Source organism: Carlito syrichta, unplaced genomic scaffold, assembly GCF_000164805.1.
Source record: "Carlito syrichta isolate Samal-C Ts95f unplaced genomic scaffold, Tarsius_syrichta-2.0.1 Scaffold301859, whole genome shotgun sequence".
Classification (NCBI taxonomy): Eukaryota; Metazoa; Chordata; class Mammalia; order Primates; family Tarsiidae; genus Carlito; species Carlito syrichta.
This window is the reverse complement of record NW_007245955.1, coordinates 20921-39787: the sequence shown is the minus strand read 5'-3', so window position 1 is coordinate 39787 and position 18867 is coordinate 20921. Positions and strand designations below refer to the sequence as shown.

Below are 18867 nucleotides of genomic sequence, written 5' to 3'. Positions count from 1 at the left end.
GGGTGACCGAGTGAGACTCCAACTCAAAAAAATAAATAAATAAATAAATAAATAAATAAAAATAAAAACAGCCTTCTTTCCTTTTTGCTTTTGAATGGTGGCTGTTTATCAAACTGATTTGTAAAAGCCCTCTCATTAATAGGCAGATTAATCCGCTATCATGAGTTGCTATTATGTCCCAGTTTGTTTGTCTTTTGATTTTGTCTACGGTGTATTTTTCTTTTAGGCACTGATGTCTGTAAGTCTGAGAGAGAGTTCCCATTTACTCCTGTGTATCTGCCCTTTCTACCAATTCTTTCTGCTATACAAAATTCTTATCATGCACAAGTATTCATGACATTTCATCACAGATTAAAAATACAGTCATGCTTGTATAAAGAAAGATGTATTTTCAGCATCAGATTGGAATATGTGATAATTATTGTGTTTTTAAACCCTTAATATTGATAAATAATGTTTCTGAACTGTTTTATGGAAGCCTCAGAAGTCAGTATTTTTTATTCTAAAGATGTAATATGATAAATAGTAAAGTGCTGAATTTTCCACTATTTTATTTTACTAATATAAGCCTATTTTATTTTTATTACATTATATTATATTTTTTTGAGTAGGAGTCTCCCTCTCTCACCCAGGCTGGAGTGCAGTGGCATGCTCATGGTTACCGCAGCCTTGATTTACCGGGCTCAGGTGATTCTTCCACCTCAACCTTCCAAGTAGCTGGGACTATAGATGTGCACCACCACGCCTGGCTAATTTTTTGATTTACCGTAGAGACAAGGTCTTGCCATGTTTCCCAGGCTGGTCTCAAACTCCTGGGCACAGGCAATCATCTTGCAGCAGCTTCTCAAAGTACTAGGATTACAGACGTGAGCTACCATGCCTGGCCTATCCTCTGTTTTTTTACTGATAAAATAAAGGAGTCAGGGCATTAGATTTTGGAACTTTAATAATGTAGCAATAACTGTACATTCCTAATATCTTAGAGTTGTATAGTACTTTCCACATTTGGGAAGGCATTTGTATATATTTCTCTGATATATCCAAGTATTTAGGGCAGGAGTTATTCCATTTCAAAATATTTGGAAACCACACTGAGAAATCAAGTTATTTTGCTAAGGTTAATGACAGAACAGGAACTGGAGCCCAGGACTTCTTTCTGTATACTATCTTTTTGTAAGGGGTTTACTATGTGCCAATTTGCAGGACAGGACCTGATCTACATAGCAGAATAATCTGGAAACTTGAGATGTTACTCATGTTAATAACATGTGTTACTTGTGAAAAATAACCAAGCAAGTAGTTAAGGGTTATTTATGAATGCACGTATGTGTATGTAATATATAGACAGAAGCTATATTTGAAAATTAACTTTACACTAATTATTTATACAAAGAATAGGGGAAATGTATTTTCCTGCTTTCTAGAATGAGTAGTATATTAGGGTAGGCTATGGCATCAAATAATTCTAAATATGTATTTAGTCGGTATAATAGGTGTTCATTTCAGGTGTTCAGGGGGCTCTTTACTCTGTCATTCTGGGCTGGGATCCAGGCTGACAGGTGTTCTTCCATTTTTCACACATGGTTTCCAGGGCTTCTGGGAGTTCTCTCCATCTTAATAAGGCCAGAAGGAAGAAAGAATATGGAAGAGTAATGTTTATCAAACTACTCTTGCTCTATGGTCAGGCAAGAGTTTATCAAACTACATCTTGCTCTATGGTCAGGCAAGAGTTCAGAGAGCAATTATTTTGACTCGTATTTTATTAGTCAGAGGTCAGTTACATGGCCATATCTAAATGCACAAGACATTCGGAAATATAGTTCAGCTGTATGTCCAGAAGAAGAGGAAGAACAGTTTGGGGAAACAGCTAGCAGTCTGCTTCATGTACTTATTGCTCTAAATTTTCTTAGGAGTGAACAAGTCAAGATTTTATATTCTAGCATTGTAACTTGTCGTAATATTCTTCCCAATTTAGGAATTACGCTGTCAGAATACTTCCGTGACATGGGCTATCATGTCAGTATGATGGCTGATTCTACCTCTAGATGGGCTGAGGCCCTTAGAGAAATTTCTGGTCGTTTAGCTGAAATGCCTGCAGGTAAGTCTTTGTATTGTTATCATGTAGGCAAGACTAACAGAATTCTGAGGGTTGGCTTAGAATCACTTTTTATTAAATTTCTTTTTCTTTTTCAGATAGTGGATATCCTGCCTATCTTGGTGCCCGTCTGGCCTCTTTTTATGAGCGAGCAGGCAGGGTGAAATGTCTTGGAAATCCCGAAAGAGAAGGGAGTGTCAGCATTGTAGGAGCGTAAGTCCTTAAACTATTTACTTTTCAAAAGAAAAAAGTTGTTTTAAAGAGAGAATATTTAGCTTCCGCTGGGAGCAGTGCTTCTTAACAAGAGATGCACTCCAGAATTACCTATGGATCTCTTTGAAGATGCACATGCTTAGGTCATCTCTGTATGCTTTAGCTCCATAGATTTGGCTTCTCTGATTTATTATATTCAAGTCACAACATCTTAGGAATAATTTAGAAAATTATAGATATACTGAAGTGAGATTACATCATGGTAAAAACAAAGTGAAGATTCATGATCACTATATAAAGCCATACTTTATTTGTTCTTGGAGCTTTTCTTTCCTTCCTGCTTCATCTGTCTAATTAGAATAAGCTGATTACAATAAAATACCTGTCTCGTTTCTCATACTAGAAGGTGTTCAATAGGTTTTATTCTTATTTGCAATTTAAATACTGGCTATTGCTTAAGATTTGTATGTAAATTTTTCTTTTTAAACATCGTTCCTAAAGTTGTTTACATTTAAATATACTCAAAACATTAAAAATTTTTTTTTTATTTTGAAGATGTGAGATATCAAATGTTCATTATGCAGGTACCCTTGTTGATGAGGTGTGCCACCCCAGCAATTTCCCACTGCAGCCAATCCCTTTCTTGTAGTATTATGATAATTGGTTCAGGGTCCTCTTAGGAGTGAAAACATGTGAAACTGAGTTCTTTGTTTCTGTGATGGATCCCTCAGTATTACAGACTCTAAGTTCATCCAAGTTGCTGTGAATTTCATAATTTTGTCCTTCTTTATGGCTGCATAATATTCTGTCGTGGCTATGTACCACTTTTTTTTACCCAGTCTTCTTTCAGTGAGCAGCACAGTTGTTTCCATGTTTTTGCTGTTGTGAATAATGCTACAGTAAACACGCATGTGCAGGTATCTTTTTCATAGAGTGATCCGAGTTCCTTTGAGTATATTCCCAGTAGGGGGATTGTAGGGTCATATTTTTAGATCTTTTAGGAATTGCCAGACTGTTTTCCTCAGAGGTTGTACTAGTTTACACTCCCACCAATAGTGTAGAAGTGTTCCCTTTTCCCTGCGTCCTCTCCAGCATCTGTTGTTTTTTTGACATTTTACACACACACACACACACACACACACACACACACACACACACACACACACACACACACGTTATTTTTCTTAAGCATTTCTAATGACCCTTTTTTTAAAAATTTAGTGTTTCTCCACCTGGTGGTGATTTTTCTGATCCAGTTACCTCGGCTACTCTTGGTATTGTTCAGGTATGTTTTTCCTTAGTGTAGTTTCTGAGTCTCTTTCCCTCCCTTCACCTCCTCCCTTCATTCCCCTTATCCCCACTCTTCTAATGTTATCTAATGAAATCATCGTGAAGTATTTAATTTAGTCTCTAAAGAGTAGGCATTGGTAAAGTCTGTTTTAGGAATATTCTTAACACGGAGAGCCTTTAATACTGTCTGTTTTTTTCTAGTGCTTTACCTAGGGTTCGTAATAAACTTAGTGGTATATAAATGGAAAAATACATCCAGTATTTTTATGAGTATTAAAAGTAATACCACTCTTTGAGTCAGAGTAACCCTAGTTATTAGGAAAAAAAAGATCCCAAAATGTATGATGGTACATTTAGTAATAATTCAGAGTCCAGGACTCCTTCCATCTTATGGTTCCACCATCACCTAGCCTGGTGATCATCAGAATCTGGCTGGTATAAGGAAAAACTGTGGAGAAAGCATACATACCTTTTGAACCTGGGTTCAAAAGTGGCACAGTCACTTCACTTATTGTGCTAATCATGCCTAGATTAAAGCAAGGCTGGAAAATACACTTTCTCCCTAGGTAGTTGTTGCCCAGTGACAACACATGAGTTTTAGTGGACAACTAGCCAAGTCAGCCACTAAAAGATGCCTAAATAAAAGATGTGTACAAGCCAGGCTCGGTGGCTCAGCCTGTAATCCCGCGCCTTTGGGAGGCTGAGGTGAGTGGATTGCCTGAGCCCGCAGGTTCGAGACCCACCTGGGCGGCGAGACCTCATCTCTACAGTAAATCAAAAAAATCAGCCGGGCGTGATAGCGCATGCCTGTAATTCCGGCTGCTTGGAAGGCTGAGGTGGAAGGATCGCCGGAGCCTAGCAGGTCGAGGCTGCGGTGGCCGGGAGTGGCCACTGCACTCCAGTCTGGGCGACAGAGTGAGACTCCAACTCAAAAAAAAAAAAAAAAAAGATGTTTACAAAGCCAGGCACAGTGGCTCATGCCTGTAATCCAAGCGCGTTGAGAAGCTGAGACAAGAGGGTTGCCTGAGCCCAGGCGTTCGAGACCAGCCTGGGCAACTTGGCGAGGCCTCATCTCTACAATGAATAAATAAATTAGCCAAGCATAGTGGCATGTGACTGTAGTTCCAACCACTTGGAAGGCTGAGGGGGAAGGATCACCTGAGCCCAGCAGGTGGAGGATATGGTGGCCGTGAGCATGCCACTGCACTCCAGCCTGGGCAACAGAGTGAGACACCAACTCAAAAAAAAACCAAAAAAACAAAACAGACTCTTTACCTATGTTTCTGTCAGCATCAGATAAAAAGAAATGGCTGAGGTGAAATGTTAACAGTTGCTAAAATTTTTAATTTTATTTGTTAATTGTTTTTTTGAGTCTAAGTCACTCTGTCGCCCAGACTGGAGTACAGCAGCATGCTCACAGCTACTGCAGCCTCCCAGCTGGGCTCAAGCTATCCTTCTGCCTCAGCCTTCTAAGTAGCTGGAACCACAGGAATGCGCCACCATGCCCAGCTAATTTTTTTATTTATTATAGAGACAAGGTCCTGCCATGTTGCTCAGCCTGGTGTTGAACCCCTGAGCTCAGGCAGTCCTCTTGCCTCTGTCTCTCAAAGTGCTGGGATTACAAGTGTGAGCCACAATGCCCGGCTTGAGTTTTAAATTTCAGAGAAAGGGGGAACAAAGTTAGGAATACATAAAATATCAGTGTTTGAACTCACAAAACTCACTGTCAAATCATACTAGATTAAGCCTTAGTGATAGGGGTCTGAATTTGATTAGAACAGTTAGAGGTTTGTAATCAAAGTGAAGTGTCTGTTTCACATAAATAAGCCTTTTCTGGTTCAACTGTTTACATATACCATAATAATCTTCAAAAGAATTCATTTTTCTTTTTGTTATGAGAGTTGACACACTTAAGACAATTTAGATACATTTTGAATTTGATTTGTAGGTATTACCATACACCCAGAAAATGAAGGGAATACCTTCTAATTTTTTTTTTTTTGAGTTGGAGTCTCACTCTGTTGTGCAGACAGGAGTCCATTGGCCGCTCCCGGCCACTGCAGCCTCGACCTCCTGGGCTCCGGCGATCCTTCCACCTCAGCCTTCCAAGTAGCTGGAACTACAGGCGCGCGCTACCACACCCGGCTAATTTTTTGATTTATCGTAGAGATGAGGGATGGGGTCTCACCAAGTTGCCCAGGTGGGTCTCGAACCCACAGGCTCAGGCAATCCACTCACCTCAGCCTCCCAAGGCGCAGGATTACAGGCTGAGCCACCGAGCCTGAATGGGAATACATTCTTAATTGACATTTTCTGCAAGTTTTATTCTATTTCAGTTACACTTGGTATATAATAAAAAAATATATAATTTGGCCAATAAATTATAGAATTGCATATTTAGGACAAACAAATATGCTTTAGTATTTTTTTAAACTTATATTTATAAGAAAAATTACTGTTTTTTTTTAATTAGGTGTTTTGGGGCTTAGATAAGAAACTAGCTCAGCGTAAGCACTTCCCCTCTGTCAACTGGCTCATCAGCTACAGCAAGTACATGCGTGCCTTGGACGAGTACTATGACAAACACTTCACAGAGTTTGTTCCTCTGAGGACCAAAGCTAAGGAAATTCTGCAGGAAGAAGAAGACCTGGCAGAAATTGTACAGCTTGTGGGAAAAGGTAATTTGTTAAATACCATGGAGGATAGATCTGGGGTACTACAAGTGTTATAAGAACAGATAAAACCTTGGATATGCAGATTCTTGCCTGGCAAAATAAATATTTATTAGATATTTTTTAAACTAATTGGAATCTTATATCCTTTATAGCAGCAGTCCCCAACCTTTTTGGCCTCAAGGACCAATTTTGTGGAAGACAGTTTTTCCACAGACCAGGTTGTGGTGACGGTTTTGGAGTAATTCAAGTGCATAACATTTATTGTGCACTTTATTTCTATTATTATTATGTTGCAATATATAATGAAATAATTATACAACACACCATAAAAATAAAAGAGGCATGGATGGAAGTGGTAAAATAAAATAATGGGCAGGCCACATGTAGACTAAAATAAGTGTCAGATTCTGACTTAAAGCCTGCTACCTGTTGCAGCCTTACAGTTGAAGTACATCAACTCACTTACCACTCACTGATAAGGTTTTGATTTGAGTCTGTAAGCAATTGATTTATTATGGTCTCTGTGGAGTCAAACCTCACTGCTAATATCAGTCTGTATTTGCAGCCACTCCCCAGCAGCAGCATCACCACCTCAGCTCCACCTCAGGTCATCAGGCATTAGATTCTCATAAGGTTCGCGCAACCTAAATCCCTGGCATGCACAGTTCACAATAGGGTTCACACTCCTATGAGAATCTAATGTCACCACTGATTTTTCAGAAGGCAGAGCTCAGGCAGTAATGTGAGCAATGGGGAGCTGCTGTAAATACAGATGAAGCTTGGCTCACTCACCCGTTGCACACCTTCTGCTGTGGGACCTGGTTCCTAACAGGCCATGGACCGGCCCAGGGGTTGGGGGACCCCTGCTCTATAGTACTTAGCATGGTCCTGAGTATATTGTAGGTAAAAAAGAAGCAGTTGATTTACTTTTATTTCTTGAAATGGAATGTACCCATCGCCAACAGAATTAGCGATGGTAGAGTTAGGATTTATTAGCATACATTTTTTTGTTTGAGCACCAGGGCTAGGTTTCAGAAGAATTGGATTCTAGTTCCTCTAATAATCTGGTATCTGACCTCAAGCTAGTGACTTACATTCTTGTGTCTTGATGTTTCAAAGAAAGCTGGTGTAATTTTATTTAGGCAAATAAAATTCCAGAATTTAAAGTCTTCTCAAATAGTATACAATACTAGTTAGGATTCTAAGAATTATCTGCCTGGTTCTCTTCTTTTTATTATATCTTAAAAAGTCCCCTTCTAATTTCTTCCAACAAAGGATAATATTATTAAATAGCTAGCATTCTAGCATGTATAAATACTCATTATTTATAGAGTACTGTACCCTTATAGGAGGATCAAGAAACAGAAGACCTGCAAAACCAGATAAAGACAATACAAGAAAAGAAAATGATAGGCTCATTTTGTTTGTGGATGTAGGTATAAAAATAGTAAATATAAGTTTGCTAGATCCTGTAGGGTATTAAAAATAATAAAATAATGCATCATGAGCAAGTTAAATTTATTTCAGGAATGCAGATATGATTAGACACAGAAAAATTTGTTATTTTAATTCACCAATGTAATGGAAAAAGGATATCTCTGATTAATCAATGTGGAAAAAATTTAGAGTTTATTACTTAGGAATTTTAGAAACCTCTTAGCAAACAGGGAATAGAAGGGAATTTCCTTATTCTGCTAAAAGTTAGATGCTAAAATCTAGGGAAAACATTTTACTTAATGGAGAAATTTCAAATACATTTCATTTAAGAATCAGGATTAAGACAAAAATGCCTGCTATCACTATTTATGTTCAGTCAAATACCAGAGGTCTTGAACAATGATGTAAAAAAACAAAGTTATAAAGAAAGGGACAAAATGTCACTATTTGTAGTGTAATGTGCTCATATAACTAGAAAAATAACATAGTTAACAGAGAAACAAAAATATTAAAAGTTTGGTTGAGTTATCCTGATACATTATAAATATAAATCAAGAGATTTGTAGCAATACCAATTCGAAAATAAAATTAAAAATAAGATGTTCACAATAACAACAAAAATTAGAGTGTAAAAACCAGAAATATATATGTATTCTATGGAAAACACTTTTAAATTAATACATGAAACAAGATTTAAAAACAGAGACAGTTCATGCTCTTGGGTAGATGACTGATTAAAAAGATGCCACTTCACTTTAATCTGTAAATTCATTGTGATGCCACTCAATTTCCAGTTGAATCTTCTGAGCTCTTAACTGTATGCAACATTGATATTGCAAAGATGGTGCCATAAATCAAATGAGGGGAGGATTGTTTTAGTCAGTGATGGAAAACTGTTTATTAGTTGGAGAAAAATAAAATTGGATTGCTACGTAATTCTACTTGCAAAGGTAGACTCTAGATAGATTAGCTATTTAAGAGGGAGAGGTCTGACTTTCAGGTTAATAGAAAATGAACATTAAGAGAATATCTTTGTGATCTAGGGTTGGAAAAAGGGTTCTTAAACAAACCCCTTATTAAGTACTAGTAACAATTTTTGTTTAATGAAGGCCTACCACAGATAAAGGTAATAGACAAATAACATAGGGAGAGTAAGTTTGCAATGTCTAAAACTGATGGGCTAATATCTAAAATGTACAAAGATCTCCTGTAAGTTAACAAGAAAACTGTAACCCCAACAGATGCGACCAAAGGAAAGAATAGACTCGTTATTGAAGAGGAAACCCCAAAGATGAATAGGCCTGTGGAGAAATGCTCAAACAATGATGAGATATCACATTACAGTGGTTAGGATGGCAAAAATTAGAAAGCTGAGTGTTACCAAGTGTTGTGGGGATAGAGAACTGGTGTACTGGTGTACTCACAGTGAGTGGATCACCTGGTCCTCTCATTGTGGACAGCAGTCTTGATGGAACTTGCTTGCATACCCTGAGACCTAGCAGTGCTGCTTCTGGATATTTATCTCCAAAGAAATTCTCAGACAGGCTCTTAAGTAGATGATTGTGCTGGGGGAAAATTAGAGTAAATCTGAGTGCCCTCTTCTGGGGTAAAATAGGGAGGAGGCAGGAGTTTGAGACCAGTCTGGGCAACATAGAGAGACCCTGTTGCTAAAAAAAATTAGCTAAGCATGGTGGCATGTGCCTGTGGTCCCAGATTCTCGGGAAACTCTAGGTACAAGGATTGCCCAGGAGGCTGAGGCTGCCATGAGCTGTAATCATGCCTTCGCACTCTAGCCTGGAGTCACAGTGAGACCCCCAACTAAAAAAATAATAACAAACATTTAAAAATAATAAAAATAAAAAAATACACATTTTACATGAATTTATACAAATAAAAGGATACATATGAAACACATTGTAATGTGTACTTGTGGTTGAAGAAAGGACGAGGGATAAAAGACATTTAACAAGAAGAAGAAGGAAACAGAAGACCTGATCCTTACCTAAGGAGCTCAGTGTACATAACTAATGCCAGAATACAATTAACTTATTGGACTTGTTCCTTTCCCACTACTGAGAAGTCTTTGCTTGCTAGTGATCCTAGCAACACAAGTATTATCTCTCAAGGCTCATAGGGTGATTGTTAAAGTTTATATCACTACCTATGAGGTGGTGATATTTAAAGGTGAAGCTCTGTAACTTTGCTATACCAATAGGATAGCACTCAGATACAGATAAGTACAACTTACTATAAATATAAATATCACATAATGTTTTTTAAAAATTCAACTGTTTATGGGCTATATAGATTTTTGTGAAACGAACTTAAGCCTGAGCATTCAAATAATGAAGATAGCAAGCCAAGACATGAAGAAGTATTTTCAAAGGAAAAACATCAATCTTTTTGCACTCCCATCTTCTAGCAGCACTATTCACAATAGTCAAGAAGTGAAAGCAACCCAAATGTCCATTGATGAATTAATGCATAACAAAATGTGATATATATACATGTATATATATACATATATATATATACACAATGGGATATTATTTAGCCTTAAAAAGGAAAGAAATCCTGTCACATGCTTCAACGCAAATGAACTTTGAGGACATTATGTTAAGTGAAATAAGCTAGTCACAAAAAGACAAATACTATATGGTTTCACTTATATGAGGTATCTAAAATAGTTAAATTAATAGAAGCAGAATGGTGATTAACAGGGACTGGGGGAGGGGAGAAAGGGGAGTTAATGTTTAATGTGCATAGTTTCAGACTTGCAAGATGTAAAAGTTCTGGAAATCTGTTTCACAATAATGTGAATATATATAATACTATTGCACTGTATACTTAAAATGGAGAAGATGGCAAATTTTTTTTAACCACAATACAAAAGAACAATTTTTAAAAAGCAGTTATAAAGTGAATTGTGAATGATAAGTGATTGCATATTGATTGCATAGTTTCTGCTTATTAATTGATTGCCACCATCAGTCCCACATTGTGGAAGTAAATTTCTAAAAATGTCTTTGTCTCTTCTAGGCTTCTTTAGCAGAAACAGATAAAATCACTCTGGAGGTAGCAAAACTTATCAAAGATGACTTCCTACAACAAAATGGATATACTCCTTATGATAGGCAAGTTATACTGATTTCTTTTTTATTTGAGGATTTTCTATTATGTTTTGGTAAAGGAGCTGCCTGCACATTAAAAAACGTTTAAAATTTCTCATATAGGTTCATACACTCTGGCTCAATATATTGGTTTGTTTCATATGTTCATGGCAGACATTCAGTAATCTAATATGTCCCTTTGTCTTGATTTGCTCATTAGTCCAATTATGACAGTATTTTTACTCATATGGTCACCCATAATTAGATTAAATTGTGGCATAGTGTGCAGATCTAGGGATCATTGCCTTCCTCACAAGCTTTCGTCAATTCTTTCCACTGCCCATGTCTCTTTTACTCTCTAAATAATTATGTTCTGCTTTCATACCTTATTTTCTGAGTCCTTTTTTCTTTCTACCAAAGTCTCTTTTATAGCCCTACAACTCTTGTCTGGTGATTTTTTTTTTTTTTCCATTACTGCCTCTGCTACTACTGAGGCTTATTTAAAGCTCCCATTTCTTTTAAACTTTGAGAATTTGAGCCCTTTCATCCCAAGCTGTCTTTTTTTCCCCAAATCATATTTGGCCCTACATAAGACTGAAAAGGGACCTGAACAAATAGAAGGATTATCAGTAGGGCAAGCAAAAAATATGCCAGTGTATCAGTAAGCCTCAGGAATCTGATGTATCAGGAACTTAAGAAGCTCTAGGAATCACCCACATAAAAATAGCTCAACAACAGAAAAATTCTTTGGAAAAGCTGTCACAGGAGTGTTTGTGGAATTGTGTATGCAAATGTGTTTAAATGTGTCAGAAAATTGGTAAGAATGTATGTGGTCAAGGTTATGGGTAATTGAAAATGAACCATATTAAAGAGGAAAAGGATTGCTATTAACTTTAGGAACTTTCAGATTCCTGCCTTTTACTCATTAAACCTTAACCCCACTATCACGAGTAAGTCTGTACAACTTGGTTTTTTTACCATTTTGGTTACTTATTTAACTGCATTGTATAAAAACAAACTCTTGGAGAGTCATTAGATTATAGCAGTACTGTTTCATTTTCTCCTTTTTGATGATTTCAGCAGAAAAAAAAATCACCCTTAAAATAAATAAATGAATATATATTTCTATCTATTCATCTATCCTGTATCCATTTCTGTCCAAGCACTCTGGTTAAGTAGCTAATAGTCTTCTCCACTATTCTTTTTTCATTCCAATAAATATAAGCAGTCTATATATTTAAATAAGCTAATGCTCCGGTGGATTATCGATATAAAGTATAAACTGCTTTGGAATTTGTTTTTGCTAATCTTTCTGACCTTCATGTATCCTAGATTCTGCCCATTCTACAAGACAGTGGGGATGCTGTCCAACATGATTGCATTTTATGATATGGCCCGTAGAGCTGTTGAAACTACTGCCCAGAGTGACAATAAAATCACATGGTCCATTATCCGTGAGCACATGGGAGAGATCCTCTATAAACTTTCCTCCATGAAATTCAAGGTATATTTTGTTTCTGCTGAAACTTTTTAGTAGGAAATGGTTCTTTTTAATTTTTCTGACTACTCGAGTCTCAAGCCCTGTTGTTTATCATTTTCGTACATGCCCAGGTTGTGTAAAACCAGTTACAGGCCTCAAAGTTATGTTCAAGTAGGAATTCCAATGATAAAAATTATAGTATGTCATGTCTAAAATAAATGCTGACGTGTTTTCCCTTTTGTCTTAACTGCTGGACAATTTAGAGCCTAATTCATGGCTGAGCAGCAATTACCTTACATTAAGTATCTGTTAGCATCTAACCTCCATGTTCTTCTGAAATGACATCTGCTCTGTTTACTTCTTGTAGCTGTCATGTATTACACATCATTTTTAACTTTTAAGTGGCCTTTTGTTTTTTTGGAGTTACACAAGTTGAAAATAGATAATTAAATGACTTAGTAGTAGAAACTTAATATGAGTTGATCAGTTGAATTGTATTTAATTATTTCTAAGTCATGGCATCAGGCATATTTACTAGTCACCTATTGAGAATGATTCTCTGACTGTATATGTAATATAAAACTTAAAAAATATATATGTATATATCTGCGTGTGTATATATGTTTATATAGTATATGTCTGTTTACACTATATATAGATGGAAAGTAAACTTGTACAAATAGATACTCACTATATCAGAATTTCCAAATAATCACACCTTGGGTTCTATCATTCCTCTTTGAGATACATAAACCAAGGAATCAGATATGTTTTGATATGAGTATGTGTAAAAGATTGTTTATCTAACTTTTTAAATGTCATCTAAGAATGAACAAAGCCAGCAGCACTTTATGGTATGTCCATAAAATAGAATATTATGAAGGCATTAACATCTTTTTTTTCAAAGCTATCCAAAGACGTAGAGAAATGCGTAATACTAGTATAGAGTGAAAAAGAGTCCATATGTATATTTGATCCAAGTGTTGCCTTTAAAACTATTCAGGATGAGGATGAAAAAGAAATGTATCTTTAGTAGTGATAATTTCTGGTTGTATGGGTGATTTTTTTTTCTATTTACATGCTCATTGTATCAAATAAACATCACAGGCATTTTTTAATGTCATTAGATATTCTATAGCATTATTTTGTAGCTGGAGAATAATATTTTCTGATTCTTAGGCATTTAGAAAATTTCCAGTTATGTATGAACAACCATGTAATTGTTTGTGTAGTTGGTTTTGTGTACTTTCTTAATGTAGAGTCCAAGGAGAATGATTGGGTCAGGGAGCTTGAACACTTAAAAGTCTATTTTAGGCATATTACTTGATTAAGTTGTCTTCCATAAGGATTTAAAATATGGGTGCATTTTAATGTTATTTTCCAAGTTTTACTTTGCCATCCCAGTGAGATACTACCAGACCTAGAATAAGTCTGTTTTGATTAAATTACTTCCTCATTTTCATATGTGATAAATCATTTGCATCTACTATGTGATGCTGCATAATTTCCCACTATTGTGCACATTGTTGAAAATAAAGCCATTGGTCACTGAATGCAGTTAGCAGGCAAAAGATAAATTTAAAATTTTATTTTCTTTCTGTTTCGAACACATGATACATTTCTACCCTTAAGAAAGGAGGCCAGGCGCAGTGGCTTAAGCCTGTAATCCCAGTACTTTGGAAGGCCAAGGTGAGGGAATTGCCTGAGCCCACAGTTTCGAGAACAGCCTGGGCAACTTGGTGAGACCCCGTCTCCACAATAAATAAAAAAATTAGCTGGGCGTGGTAGCGTGCGCATATAGTTCTGACTACTTGGAAGGCTGAGGCAGAAGGAACGCCTGAGCCCAGCAGGTGAACGCTGGGGTGGCCATGAGCGTGCCACTGCATTCCAGCCTGGGTGATGGAGTGAAACTCCAACTCAAAAAGTAATATGAGGATAGTTTTGACTCCTGCCTGTGGCTTACCAGTGTACATCACTTAACCTAATATTCAAAATATATAAGATACCAAGTAACTTACCACACATTCTAAGTCATTTTCCAACAGTAAATTGAATTTGTAATGTCTTTTTTCAGGACCCAGTGAAAGACGGTGAGGCAAAGATCAAGAGCGACTATGCACAGCTTCTTGAAGATATGCAGAATGCATTCCGTAGCCTTGAAGATTAGAACTGTGATTTCTTTCCCTTCCTCAGCAACCTCCTATGTGTATATTTTCCTAAATTTCTCATCTCAAAACCTTTGCTTCTTTATTGTGCAACTTTGAGACTAGTGCCTATGTATGTTGCCGTTTGTTGCCCTGTTTTTTTGGTAGGTCTTATATAAAACAAACATTCCTTTGTTCCAGTGTTGTGAAGGGCCTCCTTGATCCTTTGTACGAAGTGGTGAATGTAGTAAATACGATGGCTACACTACTGTAAACATGTATTAGGGTGATGACCCTCCTTGTCCTAGGTTGGCCCTTTCCTCATCTCCGTTAAGTTGCAAACAGAACTACTGCATGTATGCTCTTTGCAGTGGATTTGGAATGGTGGACCAGATTTCTATACCTTTTGACAGGTATTTTGTGAAGTAACTCAGTATCTATTGTGGTAAGGTCATTTGCAGCTTAGCATTTTGCAACGTAATTGCTTTGCAGGAAATACTTAAACATGAATGGTGAACGTTCCAATTATGCATTGCTTCCCCCAGTATAAATCAGGAATACTTATGGGAAACTGTTGAGAACAATAATGTTTTTAAAACAGGCATTTGTGGGCTCAGCACAGTATATGAATCAGTACCCTCTAAAAAAGTGAAAAAAGACCCAAGCAGTCAAACTTAGATCAACATCATTTTGTTAAAGCATATTTCATTTCACTAGGAAAAATTCAATGTCAAAGACTATTATATACTGAAGTACTAGGAAATTCTTTTTAAAATTACGTTTAAGCAATCACTGAAAACTTGATCCACATCACTCTTTCTTTTCCTCCAATATCTTAGAAGTCCAGGCTTCTAAGAATCATGTGGAGTGTGATGGTGGTGAAATGTTAGAGAAGATAGTTGTGGTTAAAGGCTGTTTGCACCTTTGAGGACCAGCTGGGCTATAGTGATTCTTGGGGCCAGAGTGGCATTATGTTTTTGTAAAATCATGACATGTGTCACACGTTTGCATGTCTTTTTGCTTGTTGAATTTTTGAACAGTTTACCAGTTGTAGAAAATGTAACTTTCTTTCATGTGGTTTTTTGATTCACTGGTTCAAAAGATTTTTCAAAATATCAGTGACCACAGCAGCATAATAATTTCTATCCTGTCTAACAGAGATGAAGTTAATTTTGTATCTGCTGATAACAGAATCTGGGTCATGTGAAGAAAAAGGATCATTTTATTCTTTCTTCTGAGTTTCTGTTTAAAAACAACAATTCCTGCCTGTCTAATAAGGCACACAGCAGAATAGCTCTGAAAGCAACAGTTTCCCATTAACTCTTTCTGACCAATAGTGCTGGCACCACTGCTTCCTCTGAGAAGAGGAAAGGGTGTGTGAATGTGTCTAACAATCTCAAATACCCAAATGTAATAGCATAAATAAAATATTTATTTTATGCCTCAGTATGTTATTTAAATTTTTAGATAATACATTTATTTTGGTCTGTTAAGGAAAGATGCAGTCAGTAGAGACTTCAGGTATAGTTTTGTTTAAATCCTTGCTGTTTACAGTGGCCTGCTATTGAGGAAAGATATTCTTCCATACAACTCTTTTCAACCTGTCACAATATGAGAAGATAGAAATTATACAATGATTTGTTGAGATGTGGACTTTGTGGTGCTTCTTAATCAGTTTGCTTCCAATGTGGCCTTCCACTTAAAGGCCCTTAGCCTATTAGAAATTAAAAGGATTTCAAAAACTTTCTATTCCTACCTTAAACCTACCAGCAAGCTAGGATTGTGATAGTAATGAGTGAAATGATGAGGAAAGTTTGACCAAATTTGTTTTTTGTTGTTGTTTTGAATTTGAAATCATTTTTACTCCTTTTAAGAATGTTGGTGTATGTGTGTGAAGATGCTAGAGAAACACTGTTCAGATATTCATTGTAAGTCTCCCTTCACCTATATGTTATAGAATTTCAGAATGGTCATTGATCATATTTCTTTAGTGAGAATGTGTTAAAATTACAACAATCTTTTAAAAAGCTGATACAGTCTATATTTATTGTGCTGTGCCTGGTCCTAAGTGGAGCCAGTTAAATAAGTTTCGTATGTATTTTTCCAGTGTTAAATCTCACACATTGTACCCTTTGGAAATTTCCTTCTATCCTGAAGAATGAATAGGAGAGGTCATATATATTGCCTGCTTATCCATGGGGTTTCACTACCTTTATGTTAAAAGTTGTGTATAATTGTTAAACTCTATGAAAGAATAAAAAGTGGATTTAAATTAACCTTTTTTTCCTTTTTGGGTGTGGCAAGATCTGCTAGAAAACATGCATCTTGTATTCTGACTTTTTATTTCAGCGTGATCTTTTAAGTTTTTTTTATTTATTGTTACTTAAGATTAAGAAATTGGCTGGGTGTGGTAGCTTATGCCTGTAACCCTAGCACTCTGCAAGGCCTGGGTGGGAAGATCACTTAAACTGGTCTTGAACTCTTGGGCAACATATCAAGAGCTCATCTCTACAAAAAATTTAAAAAGTAAATTTTCCAGTGGGACATGCCTGTAGTCCCAGCTACTCGGAGGGGCCGAGGCAGAGGGATCACCTAAGCCCAGGAGATTGAGGCTGCAGTAAGCCATGATCATGCCAGCACTCTAGCCTGGGTGACTGTATTCCAGCCTGGACAACAGAGTAAGACTCTGACTCAAAAAAAAAAAATTAAATTAAATTGGGGCCCTCGCTATAGCCTGCCAAAAGTCCCATAATCATATCCCATTATGATACGAAAATATAATACACAAAATCTCATTCAATTCTGAATATTGAGTAAGTGAATGGCTTAGAAAAATTTACTTCCAAATTAAAGGAGATCAGTGGTACTCATTTCAGTTTTGGGGGGCGGTCCTGAGTCTCTCTGTCATCCAGGCTGGAGTGTAGTAGCACACTCACAGCTCACCACAGCCTCAACCTCCTGAGCATAGGCAATCCTTCTGCCTCAGCCTCCAGAGTAGCTGGCATGTGACACCTCCTGGTTGATTTTTTTTTTTTTTTTTGTAGAGACAAGGTCTCACTGTGTTGCCCAGACTGGTCTCGAATGCCTGGGCTAAAGTAATTCTCCTGCCTCAGCCTCCCAAAATGCTGGAATTATAGGCATGAGCCACCATGCTCAGCATTCATTTCCATTTTTGACAAGTGAAGTAAAGCCTTGTAATTTATGATTCTGCAAGCAAAACTATTTAAGGTTTGATGCGGCAGCATCCATCTTAGCAAGTTGGTATGTTTCCTGGGACATTTTATTTTTTATTCTTAACAATTGCCAAATGAGTGAAGAAGCAGTGTGGGATAAACAACTCTGTATTACTCTTGAGGGACAGGTCTATTTAGAGAGATACTTAAAAATTCATAAGAAGGCTTATACATTATAGAGTGGGTAATTTTTAGTCCATTAGGTAATATCCCAATATCGTTAGCATATTAGTTTTTTGTTGTTGTTTTCAGGCTGGTCTTGAATTTCTGGGCTCAAGCAGTACTTTCCCCTCAGCCTCCCCAAATGCTGGTTTTATAGTGGTGAGCCACCACGCCTGGCCTCTTCTTGTTGTTGTCTGGGTCTTACTCTATAACCTAGACTGAGTACAGTGGCATGATCATGGCTCACCTCAGCCTCAAACTCCTGGACTCATGTGATCCTCCCACTCAGCCTTCCTAGTAGGCCTACTAGTATGCCTGGCCTCTGTTTTTAAATTTTTAATAAAAAGAGATGAGAAGCATTTTAGTTTTAATGTATTGCTACAATGGAATAGCACAAAGAAGGAAACTACGTTTCTTAAGTGGGGTGTGATTCTAGGAACTTAGAAGTTGTCTTAAGACTGCATCAATCAGAAGTTGACTCTGAGACAAGTATTTGAGTTTTGGCAGTTTATTTGGGAGATGACACCAGGAAAGACCAAGTAGTGAATAAATAATTGAGATAGAATGGAAGGAAGCCAATAAAAGTGCTCATTATCAAGCACGTCAATACTTTGGACTGTGGAGTATAAGCCTGTTGGGAGTTTGGGGAGTAAGTGAAAGACACATCTCAATTATCCCACCTGGGGTGCAAGGAAACTAGGGTACTCCATCAGTCATTGATTGGTAGCCAGCTCCTGGCAATCTTCCGTTGAAAGCTGTTCCCACAAAAATGGACAATCAGTGCCCAGTGCATACATACAAGTAGAGTAGGCACAGAAAACCCTCTGCAAAAAGACTTAGGCGTGAGCAGTAGGGAGACTGGGCTGATATGCACTGAAATAATAGTCATGGCTGGAGAGATAAAAATGGGACACTATCAGCAACCCTTTCAGGCTTCTTAGAAAGCCAGGAAGAGCCGGGCTCGGTGACTCAGCCTGTAATCCCAGTGCTTTGGGAGACTGAGGTGAGTGGATTGCCTGAGCCCGCGG

At 37.2% G+C, this 18867-nt stretch overlaps 1 protein-coding gene across 3 annotated transcripts in view; it reads left to right on the top strand.

Moving 5' to 3' along the window:
* The window catches only part of ATP6V1A (ATPase H+ transporting V1 subunit A), a 59528-nt gene extending 42808 nt beyond the window's left edge, over window positions 1-16720 (top strand). For 2 of the 3 annotated variants that reach the window (XM_008055467.2, XM_021711092.1), the window contains 7 exons: window positions 1976-2098; window positions 2194-2308; window positions 3530-3593; window positions 6072-6273; window positions 10748-10844; window positions 12153-12324; window positions 14375-14877. In XM_008055467.2, the coding sequence (XP_008053658.1) occupies window positions 1976-2098; window positions 2194-2308; window positions 3530-3593; window positions 6072-6273; window positions 10748-10844; window positions 12153-12324; window positions 14375-14467 (866 nt within the window). In that variant the 3' untranslated portion in view covers window positions 14468-14877. Of the gene's footprint in view, window positions 1-1975; window positions 2099-2193; window positions 2309-3529; window positions 3594-6071; window positions 6274-10747; window positions 10845-12152; window positions 12325-14374 lie in introns of all 3 variants that reach the window. The other variant, XM_008055466.2, reaches the window with a different exon arrangement.
* Window positions 16721-18867: the final 2147 nt, after the last annotated feature.